At 41.5% G+C, this 12,382-nt stretch overlaps 1 protein-coding gene across 1 annotated transcript in view; it reads left to right on the forward strand.

Moving 5' to 3' along the window:
- DGKI (diacylglycerol kinase iota) overlaps positions 1 to 12,097 on the forward strand; it is a 109,265-nt gene extending 97,168 nt beyond the window's left edge. The window contains exons 24-27 of the mRNA XM_031051320.2: positions 9 to 129; positions 8,245 to 8,281; positions 10,175 to 10,274; positions 11,660 to 12,097. Coding sequence (XP_030907180.2) covers positions 9 to 129; positions 8,245 to 8,281; positions 10,175 to 10,274; positions 11,660 to 11,776 — 375 coding nt within the window. The 3' untranslated portion in view covers positions 11,777 to 12,097. The remainder of the gene's footprint in view (positions 1 to 8; positions 130 to 8,244; positions 8,282 to 10,174; positions 10,275 to 11,659) is intronic.
- The last annotated feature ends 285 nt before the right edge of the window (positions 12,098 to 12,382 follow it).

A 12,382-nucleotide genomic window follows, 5' to 3' on the forward strand; every position in this document is an offset into this window, starting at 1 on the left:
GTTTCCAGTTCATAGAATGCTGTAAAAAAGGAGCCAATTTGTTAATCCAAGGACCCGATCGCTGCTCCTTGTTGCACCATGCTGCCAAAACAGGGCACGGTGAGATTGTGAAATACATCCTGGAACATGGTGAGTCACAGTGGGCAAATCCACAGAGTGCTGTACTTTGGCCAAATGACAGTCAGGTAAAGCTTCCGTGTGGCTGGGAGTGCCCTCAGTCATCTGTGGTCACCCTCAGCAAAATGTCCATCTGCAGCGTGTGTGAGCAGGAGGCTAGGAACGTGGCACCAGTGGCAGTGATGGCTCCAGATAAAGGGAAAGTATGGAAATGAAAATAAAGATGGCTTTTGAGTAGGGTGGGTATTTTCACAGTTGCATCAGTTGAGGGGCTGTAAAGAAACAGTATGATGCTTTAGTTAGAACTTGTAGCAGATGAAACCTCTGAATGAATTTGTTTTTCAATTAGAGCATATAATTTAGAAAGTACCTAATCTTCATTAAAACATTTACATCAGTGGAAAGCCCATCCAGCCATTAGTATGTTATTTCAATATTTAGTAACATTCTGGTTAGGAATCTGCATTTATTTGTAGAATAGGCCTGCCTAGCTTTGTTTTCAACCCTTCATTATTGTCTCTGTTAGATTCGATAATAAAGTTTCTCTGTTAGACTTGATAACAAAGATTCTTTATCTCCATTCCATATTTATATTTATATGTATACTTATATTTTATACTTACATTTATTTATATTTTTATATTTAGACTGTGGTAGTGTTATTTCCCTTTTTTCCTTTTGATTCTTTTTACCTTTGTCAGTAACAGCATTGCAGGCATCCTTACACAGGCTATGAAGCAATTTGAGACAGCCACATTAGGAGTTTCTGCCTCTTGAACTGCCTAAATCTTGTTCACTGATTACTGGAGAGTAGCACAATAATATTGTTGCTAAAGTCCCAGTGATCAGCATGCTGCACTGTAGGAAATATTTTCTAGTCTTTTAAACATTCTTGTAGCTCTTCTCTGATCCCTCTTCAAAATATCAATGGCTATTTTGACTTTTAGATGTCAAAATCAGCTATGTTATTTCAGCAGCAGTGTTAGCACTAACCACAGAGACTGCCTCTGGCAACTGGAGTAAGTGTTAGCTAATGCTTGAAAGTTACTGCAGAAATTGTAAAAGGAGAAGAAATAAGCACAATTCACAGGAAAGGAAGAGGCAATATCCATCTGTTAGTATATGTGTTAATTGGAGTGGGATTCAGTTTAAGCTTGACTCTTAAATTTATTTGTCAAGCTATACGTTTACATACAGGTGCCAGATAACCTGTGGGTCTAAGTTCCTGACTGTCAACAGAGATCTATGACTGAGTTCATTTGCACATGTATGACAGAAATACTAGAAGAGATCTGCCCTTTTTCAGTGGCAGATGGAAGTGAGGAGGGCATCTTTAATAGCAGCAGACTTCTATCATAACCAGCTCAAGGGAGACCTTAGTCAAGGTAGTTATTGGAGCCCAGCAGCTGATTCAGCTGACAGTTGCCTGTGTACTTTGTTCATTTACTTAAACATAACTATTTAATGTCATTTCTCTTGGATAGCCAGGACATATGCATGGGTCTACAAGGTAACATATAAGGTGTGTAGGAGACCATGCTAGACTGTCAGCTGAGGCCAAGCAAACATCCCTCTCATTCCAAATGCATCCCAAGGCTTGTCTGTAGGCATATCAAATGGCACAAAACGTCTGTGTGTGGGTGTCCTGGGTTCAGCTGCAAACAGTTATTTTTCTCCTTTTTAGCTTCCCTGCCTTTTCTAGCTGGTGCAGTGCTGTGTTTTTGACTTTAGCCTGAGAACAGTGCTAATAACACAGCAATGTTTTCAGTTGTTGTTAAGTAATGTTTACTCCGATCAAGGACTTTTCAGTCTCATGTTCTGCCAGTGAGGAGGGGCAAGGAAGCTGTGAGGAAGCAGAGACAGAACACCTGACCCAAGCTAGCCAAAGGGGTATTCCATGCCATAGCACGTTATGCCCAGTATATAAACTGGGGTGAGTCACTTGTAAGGGCAGATGGCTGCTCAGGCTGGGCTGAGTATCAGTTGGCAGGTGGTAAGCAATTGTATTGTGCATCATTTGTGTTTATTGGTTTCTTTTCCCTTTCCCTTTTGTTGTTAATATTCTCTCCCCTTGCTATTTCCATTATTATTATTATTATTATACTTTAGTTACTGGACTGTTCTTATTTCAACTCGTGGGATTTACATTCTTTTGATTCTCCTCCCCATCCCACCTGGAGGGGGGGATAATGAGGGAGAGTGAGTGAGCGGCTGCTTGGTTCTGATTTACCAGCTGGGCTTAAACCATGACAGTGGGCAACTGAACTGTGCCCCAGATACCAGACTAAGGGGGGATGAATTGCTCTTTTTTATGTATAGATACCTACATATAGGTAGCTAAGTTGCCCATATATCCAAATATTGTCTAGTTTCTTACCAGTTGTGACAAGCCTTGCCAGTGCTAACTCTAACTTCTATTTAACTTCTGTGGATTGTGTCATTACTCACAGCCGTTATACGTGCTTCTGAATTTTGTAGACAGACATAATTTCACTCAATTTTCTTACTGCCTCTGGTCTCTTCTCACACTGTATGTGACCTGGGCTAATTCACTGTCATGGCTGCTTCTCTGGGATTTTTCTTTGATGCATATACCTTAACTTAGTCAGTCTGACCCAGTCACCATTTCTTTAGTGAGGTTTAAGATGGGACCAGTTAATCTGGTATGGATGTGAGCAGGCAATCCCTGGGAATTTTTTAACTTAATAGAGAAATGTGAGGGATTACGGACTGCTAGACAAAGACAAATCAGAAGGTTGAACAAATGTCAGCTCAGTTCCTCTCTCTCCCCTTTATCCCTAAGGATGGCAGGAAGATTTTGCAGCTTTCCAGACATACGTCCTCTGGGCTTCTCCAAATGCATTGTTTGTTTAACATTCTCTAGGGATCAGAGTGCATGAGACAATGCTTTAATAGAGGCCTCTGCTCTTCACCCACCAAGCAATCATTTCTACCCTGGGCACTTCTTACTCACAAACAAGCTCTCTTGCTGAATCGTCATCATCACAATACCCTTGTTTTTTTTGTTGCATCTCTTGTATCTGGCATCTTCTCAACATTAATTACTGCATTAAATCCAATGCTACTAATAACTGAGGCTTTCCCCGTAGCTAGCTTCTCATTTCTGCTGATACCCACCCTTGATAAAAATGAGACTTACTCTTGTTCTGGCAGTTACCTCTGCCCGGCTATACTTCCTCTGTAGTTTGCTTCCCATACATATCTGGAGAGAATTAATAGGAGTTCCAGTGTAAAATACTCTCCAGCATACAAGACAGAAAACCTATTATTTAATGACACAAAGAGAATCTTCTGGATATCTTTAGAAAACAGCAGCAACAACAAAATTGCACAGGAGAAAAATCATTTCACCAGGAATTTTAACTGCCTAGTTTGAAAATAGCAGAGTAAATAAAATATAATACAGGAGTGGGGTCCAAGCACTGTGATTATGCAGGAGAGAAAATGTTGTAGTGATGCTGAAGCTCCATACAGTGGAGATGGTTTTATGCTTTCTGCAAACATGCAGGGTATGTTAATATGAGAGCTTGTCCTGTGATCTTGATGAGAATGATTTCAGATGTTGAAGGGAGGAAAATAACCCTTCTTAAATTAGAAAAAGCAGAGGTGAGTCATACAAGGAGACTGCTGTGCAGTATCGCCAGATACTTAGTGGACTAGCTGAAGCCTGGAATAGCAGCTGAAGCACCAATGTAGTAGGTGTCAGGACAACAGCTGCTTACTGCTGCACGAACAGTTGTGTTGGCTGCTGTTCCTGCAAAACAGTTCCTCTCTGTTCCCTGTGCAGGAAGGGCAGATACACAGACCTATCTGTTGTTCAAGACTGCCTAACTAAATTAGGGGTCTTTTGCTTGTAGTAGGAAGGTGACCTTTTAAGATCTGTCTGTAGCTGGGCTAAGAAACACAACTAGAAACTAAGGGCCAATCTCAGTAGATATAAGAACCACATCTGTTTATTGCTGCAGTCAGCAACTGTCTCACACCATAATGCATGCGCATTAAGGAAGACACAAATAGAATTAAGGAAGGTTTAAGAAGCTCCATTAGAAAAAGGACCTCCTAAATCACCATTTGTATTTGGAATCAAAGTTGGCTTTGAGTCTTTATCTGGCAGTTGTGAACTACTTATTATTTATAACCATTGTACAAGACATTCTGTTTGCCTCCTCCTCTTCTCTAGGGGCTCAAAGGACAAGCAAGAATTCAGTATTTCATCTAGGGTATTTTAATTTTAAACAGAAGAGAAGAAAGTTTTTTGCAGCTGCTTTAGGAGTTTGTGGTGGGAACTTCTGCTAGAACAGTCAGTAAAGCATTCCATCATGAACATTTCAAACCTCAACATCCTTGCTCCATTAGATAACATCCTCTGAGAAGAAAGTCTTTCGTTACTATTAGTGCTATAAACTCGACAATGAAGAGCTGACAGTGAGTTTGGATTTGAATCCTGACCAGATTCAGAAGTTTCAAAGAAAGCTTTTGGAAAGCAGACTTTGCCATGACAGAGACGTATGTCAGGCACAAAGTGTGAATAGTCATCAGGAGGACTGAAGAAGAGTGTATTTGTCTGACTTTTCTTAGTATGTCTAGATTTGCAGAATGATTTAAGGTTTGTGAGGGTCCTAAGGAGAAAATAACTTAATTTTCCTGTAAAGGTACAAGGTATAAGCCAGTCTATTTTAATTTGCAAGTTTAACAAGTTTAGGTCAATGTGACTGAGACAGAGTTACAATGGAATGCATGCTCCCATAACCTGATTACCATCTATGTTGCAGCAGGAATTCTGAGTTAAGGGAGACTAACAGTACTAACCAGACATTGTTAATCTTCACACTGGGTAAGAATGAGGAGTGTGGAGTGAGGGAAAGGCTTTAAATAGTTTTGACTTTGCAGATTACTGTTATTTTAAAAATACTCCCACTTTGAAGATAAGGAACAGAATTCAGTTTTATTCCCCAGATAACAACCTCAATCAAGTTATTAAGCAAAGAGGGTTTTGACAGATAAGCACCCAGAAATGCTGATTATGTCCAACTGCTTTAAACTGAATACCCTTCTTCCCCAGTTCTATGAAGGACAAGAGCCTGGCAGGGCTTAATAGCTGTGGGTCTCCTGTGGGTAGCCGTAACCACATGCACTGGGGAGGGCAGAGTGTGCTGTTGTCCTGGAGGCCTTTTGGACTGCATGGTATTTTATATTTTGGAAATACCTGTGAAATATGGTCATTTAGTCTCTTGTTTATGTTGTAGTGAGCTCAGTGAAAGTGCAGCTGCTTTTGAACATCTCCTTTCCTTCCCTCCTCCCATCTCCAGCCCAGGCTGCTTTGCCTCCTAAGAAAATGGAGAGGGGCTTTGGTGGAGTGAAAGGGGCCAGAAGGAGAGAAGGAAAAAGTTAATAATTCTACACAGACAGTCTATCAGAGATGTTAAGGAAAGAGTGTGATCTCAGCTGGGCTTCCCCTCAGTGTGTCATGCTTTTCAGCTCCTTTCATGCAAACTTCTCCCCCCTGTCCCCATCCTGCCATTCTTTAGTCCCCCAGACTCACTCTCTCTTTCTCTCTCTCTATTTTTCCTCCCTCCACCTCTCCACACATTTCTATCTTTTGTTTTTATTTCCCCCCCTGCTGTTTTCCTTGATAGAAATCTCACTCATGCATTTCCCTTCCGGATTTCTATTGGGTTATTTTGTCCTCACTCTCTCTGCGCCTTGGTCCCCTTTTCTTTCTCTGCCTCTTGTCCCAGAGTAAAACAGTTGCCTCCCTGCTGGGTCAGGATGACAGTGCCGTTAGCTTTCCCAGTGCCAGCCCTTCCCACATCTGTGCAGCTTTTGTCCCAGGGCAGAGGGGGATTTGGAATGGTCGGTTGGCAGCGCCAGGGAGACTGATGTAAAAATGAGGTCCAAAAAAGAGGGGAAAAGGAATTAGAAGGAGGGCGTGAGATGGTTTAAGAGAAGCACAAGCGAAAATAAAATAAAGAAGTAAAGGGCACAGCTCAGGCTGTGAGTGAGTTGGGGCATTCCAGCTCCACAGCTAGGCCAGAAAGAATGAAACTAATCCTGGTACCATGTTGTGCTGTTAATTGATTAACCCCAATATGTGTCCCTTATGTATGACTGGGGTAGAGTTGGGGCACTCCCATGAAACGTCTTATCTGGGACAGTAGCTGGGAGAGCACTCATCGCAGACAGGTGGGATGTACCTGGCACCTCCTCAGGTCTAGACCCACAGGCTGCCTGCTCAGTCCTCAATACTCATCTCCTCTGTCTTAGCCTTGCTATCTCTTCCTTCTCTAGACCAGTTTTCCTTTATCCTTGTTTTCCTATCTCTCCAGAACTGCTCTGCTCCATCTCCTCCTCCCTTTCGGTCATATTCTTCTAACTTCTTTCCTTTCTTTCTCCAAATGTTTGAACACCTTTTTCCAATTACCAGGGCAGATACCTCTATGCCCAATGCAGCCATTACATCCTGTTCCACCCTTGCGTCACAACCTTCCATGTCCCATCCATGAATGGAAATAATAGTTTACTTGACAGTATCTTTCCTAAAACACTGCTGGTCATTCTTGATTACTTTTAGTGGAATGTGGCATTGCAGCAAGCCATGGGAAGTTGCCTCTATTTTTGAGAGAACATGGATCTCTCCTGTGAGATGTAAAGCAGTCTTTTTTTTAATGTTTTTTTTTTCTGTTTTGTTTTTGCTTTTTTCCTTTTTAGTTGCACAGGCATTATCTTTCTTTGATATCAGCAACCGGCCTTGCATAGCCCCCTGTATTCTTCTTCATACTTACAGGAGCATGAATCATTCTTCTTTTTGATAGGGAGGAGTGAACACAGCTGTGGAGATGAGGATGTGTGGCAGTAGTATCAGGGTGCTGTGCATTAAAAATTGAGAATGGCTAAATACTTTGGAGGACTGCCATGATAGTTATGCAATGTCCTGTGCACAGGAGACTTAAGTATGGAGACTACTTTTTTGACCACCTCTTTCTCATAATGACAGAAGATGAAGTGAAAGAGCTCCTTGCAGTTTTAGGAGCCAAGGCAGCCAGCTTCCCCCAGTGATACTGAGTGCATGTGTTGTAAAAGCAGTGAGGGAGAGACGGGCTGCTCTGATCCATTTTAACACAGACTCAGAGTGAAAGGAGTGTAGGGAGGCTGTGTGTAGGCCTTTGTAAACAAGTAGTGTGAAATTCTTCAGTTTCAGGTGAGATTTGCTGTAAGCTCTTGAGGACTCTTGAATTTCAAAGTCAAAGCATGTTGAAGAGAAATATTCATGCGTAGGAAAGAAAATCCATGTAAAGTTTCCCTGTTCCCCATGCTAACTGCTCCATACCAACTGGCACTATGCTCCAGAGGAGTGAAGAATAATAAAACAGACTGCAAAGGGAAAAGTTTTTCTTGGTTCAAATGCTATCCAGATCGTAGCATTTCCATATCACTGTAATTCAGAGATGGAATTTGCAGCTATAAACATCTGCCTGTACTGAATATCAAGGACAAAAGAACATTAGCATAAATGCATCATTTGGTCCCACTTAACAAAAATCTTTTCTGTTTTTCTTAAACTTACTTTCCTGATCATTGCTAACCAGCAGAGTACAGGATTTGCATATCAATATAAAGACTGCTGGGAATATTCCACCCTGATCTACATTCTGTATAACGCTATTAAATGGAATAGCACAGGGATGTCATTCAGGACAGAATCTGGCTAATTTCAACTTCCTAATGACATTTTCCCTCTAGTACTAACAATAGATTTTAACTTGCAATATATCAGGGTTTCCAGTATATCAGCATTTCCAATGCCCTGTACTTACGTGAACCACTTAATTGAGCAAGGTGAAGTGTAAGAAAATAAACTCCATGAATATTCATTTCCAGTATAATTTAAAGGCTGATAGTCCCCCACAGCAGTGACTGTGCATTCAGAATTTTGTTAGTGCAAGGGCTCATCCAAGCAAATATTACCTTGAAGTTTGTCATATTTGTGCAAATTGTGCTTTAGTTGGCTTCTTGTTTGTATTTTCACCAGGAACCTTCTTATAGTAGTTGTACTCTTCTAATCATGCAAATGAGTGTCTATATGATGTACCTGACTATCTTTTGCAGGTCCGTCTGAATTACTGGACATGATAGACAGTGAAACGTAAGTACAGCCTACCCCACCCTTCACATTATATGCATTAGCCTAGCAGACTTCTCTTGTTTTTCACATGCAAAATTTAAAATAAAAAAGCTTGTAAAATGGCACAGCTTTTCAAAAACAAGCAAGAAAATTAGAGCCTCCCTTAACCCAAACATCTACCTCATATGTGGCTTTCTGGCCTAAACCAAATGTTTCTTGAATTCTGTAAAGAACTTCCTCTCTATTGCTTCGCACACCTTATTAATCTTTCTAGAGGAATACAAGTACTGCATTTTGCTTTGATCTTTCTGGCATCCAGTTACTGAAGAACCAGCTTGAAGAGTAAATTCCAGATGTCAGGAAATTACTTTTCTTGCTCTACACCTTTTCTTCCATCCCTTCACGATTCACCCAGGGTGCTCTGCCTTAGCTGTCCCTAGTGGCCACGAGCTGTGCAGTTGTGATTTCTCTCAAGTAGTTATAACCTGAATCACCTCTTTTGTTTTAAAAAAAACAACCCAAACAAACAACCCAAAGCCAACATATTTGCCATTCCAATCTGCTCTGTCTTGTTGTATAATCAAGGTGTTACAAAGAGTATGTAATGGAAGGATGAACCATCCTGGGAACTGTATGAAATATATAGGAAGCAAAAGTTGCCTTTGTCATAGAGGTGAAACCTACCATTCCTCATTCCACAGTGCCGTCCTCTGCTACTGGAAAGCACCAGAATGCATGTGTGCAATCCAGGAGTGACGAAGTCTGGATGAACAAACTGTTTCTCTTCATGCAGTAGCATAGCACAGCCTCTGAAATAAAGAGCAAATGAACACGACTATAAGGGCTTCCTTTTACAAAAGTCCTTTTACCGCTAAGGCTTGAAAAGGGAAGGTTCAAGCTGTAACTGGCAACATGAATCAGTCTTTTGATCATCAGGGGGAAACCGGACAGTATCCCATTCTGAATCTAGTTCTCATGCAGTAGAGGCAGATTCATTACAAGGTTGACTGTTAATATTTCAGTTTGCCTTGTTGTGAACTGAAGCTGCATCTCCTTTATGCACTCCCACTTTCTGGGTGGGTAGGGAGGTAGGTGTAATATTTGATCTACCACACAAATTTCTTCTCATTTATTATTTTGGAGGTTATGTAATGGCCCTACTTGTTAGATGCTAGTATTAAAGACAACTTTTCTACACAGTCAAAGTATAAGTTGCTTCTCTTCCTAGGAGAATCTAGATACATTTCTTTATCCTCTGTACTACAGTCAGTCTCATAATCCCATTACTCATATCCCAGCCTGAATGAGGAGCTTCGCAATAAATCTGTTCCCACAGATTTCTCTTTTGAAAAGCCTATGTTCAAGCTTCCTCAGTAGTTCAGCAGTCCAGAGACAGAAAACAAAACCACAGCTCTTGCTCTTCTACATCCAAGAGCACAGTATCAGAATCAGACCAGCAAGTACACCAGTCACACCTTTCATGGGCAGGAATTTTTTAGGATGCATCTAAGAATAAGGCTGAGAAAATTGAAGGAATTGAACAAGTTGCAGGAAGAAACAAACACGGATGGTGTTTTGCCTGTTGAGAAATAAGAAGGTGGCTACTTTGCCTTTGCAGCAGATAGCAGAGCTGGTGGTTGGATGGCACATTCAGCCCTTTGAATACATAAAACCAGTGCATGTTTCTTTCCCACCCCTCAGAAGTTCTTTGTCTGCTATTTGTGCATTGCAGGCTTTCCTACTGAGTCAAAGGATGTAAATGCCAAGGGAGAGAGTGCACAAGTCTACCTCTGCCAGAAAGAGGGAACCTTGCAGAAATACAGCATACTTCTCTGCCTGTCGTCTGCACCTTATACTTTGTAAACGTAAAATGGTGCGATGTGTCTCATTGCTGGTTTCTTTACTTTGGTTTAGGGGTGAGACAGCATTACATAAGGCAGCCTGTCAGCGCCATCGTGCCATTTGCCAGCTTCTGGTGGATGCAGGAGCCTCGCTGAGAAAGACAGACTCAAAGGTAACCCAGCCCCATCAACCAGTTATAAAATACAGCAGCCAAGTGGGACTGATCAGCACCCATCCCTGCTGTTTGCATGATTAAGGCTTCCTCCTGTGCGCCAAAAGCAGCTGTCTTTTTTATTTAGAAAACTCTATTAATTTAAACAAGTACAAGAGACTTCAGAACCCAGCTCATGGGTCATCTTCACCATAGTTACAGCCTGGCCTCAAACTCTATGGCACACTGGGTGTGAATGAGGCATCTCTGTGGCACAGCATCCTTCTCCTCCTGTGTGGTCGCAAGAGAGGCCTCTGGGCAAAGACCACCTGGGGGAGTCTTGGTTTGTGATTGCATAGTGTCTGTGAGGCTTCATTATTGTGGCTGACTTGCTTTGTGAAGATGGTTAACCATTTTCTTTTGCCCTTGCTTGCCCCTATGCTCACTGATGTGACACGACCCCCTCTTGGTGTATGCTTGGCTGAGATGGAAGTCTGGGCAAAATTATAGGAATATTTACTTAGAAACGGTCCAAAAGCTGCCCCTCTGACATTTCTGAACGTAAGCATTCTTGATCATAACTGAGAGGTGGTTGTGTCCCTAGGTTCCCAAGTCAGAAACACCTTTGCTGTAACAAGACAAATAAAACAGTTTCCTACCATGTTATGCTGTATGGGATCACCTTTAAGGGGGACAGAGATCACCCCTTCTTCAGATGAGAACACTGTACATGACAAAAAAAACATAATTTCTGCAACAGTTGAAATCCAGACAAGTGGATTCTGATTTTTCTTCATCTGCCCAGAAATCCAAGGAGCAGGGGTGTGTTTGTTACCTTTGTTACATTAAGGTGTTTCCAATATTTTTTCATAGTTCAGGATCAAGACTCTTGGTTCAATTTAACAGCACTTATAAGGTAACTCAGATAACAGAGTGGTAAATTGATGCACTGAAAATTGATCTGTACTTGAGGTAGAATGAGACATGCTGAACTCATCTCAAATGTTGGGCATCTCTCTCCACACATCCTTAGCAAAGTGTGGAGTCTCTGAAGTACACTTTTCAAGTGTTAGCTACAGTACTGTGAGTCATATTCATTACATAGGGATCATAGTCATAAAATGAAAAATCAGTTCCAGCATGTGAGCCCTTCTGTGTGATGTATCAAATAACATGTGTTTGCAGAACTGCATGATTTGTTCTAAACCACACAAGGACCTTAAAAAGCTTCAGGATCTTGTGACTTTAATAGAAAATCTTGACTTAACACCAATCTGTAGAATAAATAATTAAAATATCTAAATTTGTTTCTTTCCTTCCTTCCTGTAGTAATTTCTCTGGGTCATGTTTTCACCTGTTCTAAATATGTTAGCACAAGACTTTCTCTTCGTGTTTCTTTATTATAGGGTAAGACCCCTCGTGACAGGGCTCAGCAAGCTGGTGACCCAGATCTGGCTTCCTATCTGGAGAGTCAACAAAACTACCAAATGGTTTCCCATGAGGATCTGGAGACAGCAGTCTGATGTCTGAAAATGTCAAAGAGGATCCCTGGAAATTGCAAAGTGCACCTGAGCACTAGGGCGTCGTGTGAAGAAGAAGCTGATGGAATCAACGTGTCTCTCACTCTTGTGGAAAATACCTGAGGACATGCCACCAGTTTCTAAGGGCTACTGAGTCTTGCCACGGAACAGTTAGGTTCCATAAGTTAGCCCATGATAGATAAGGTGGGATACTCAAAGGTCTGTGGAATCCATGGGCCATGAAAACTTACCTTTATTGCTTCCAGCAAGTAGCATGAACTTCTCCCATGTTCATCTGTACAATTTATTTAAAAAAGAAAAAAAAAAAAAAGAAAGGAAAGAGAAAAAAGGTTGTGGAGGAACCAAACTAACTGGGACATTAAGACTCCCAACCAAGTTTCCTGCATTCCTTTCTTTCTCCCATTCCCCTCACTTCTCATCAGTTAAATAGTACCTGTTATCTCTGTGTTAAGTCTTCACAAATGGTCAGGCAGTAGCATAAAATCTGAGGAGCTCTGGATGCCCTTAGAAAAAACCCAGTGTTTTTACTGGCTGCATTCCCTCCCTTGCTGTCCTCTTGGAAATTGTGTCCTCAGTGCTCTCTCATCA

Source organism: Melopsittacus undulatus, chromosome 5 (genome assembly GCF_012275295.1).
Source record: "Melopsittacus undulatus isolate bMelUnd1 chromosome 5, bMelUnd1.mat.Z, whole genome shotgun sequence".
Classification (NCBI taxonomy): Eukaryota; Metazoa; Chordata; class Aves; order Psittaciformes; family Psittaculidae; genus Melopsittacus; species Melopsittacus undulatus.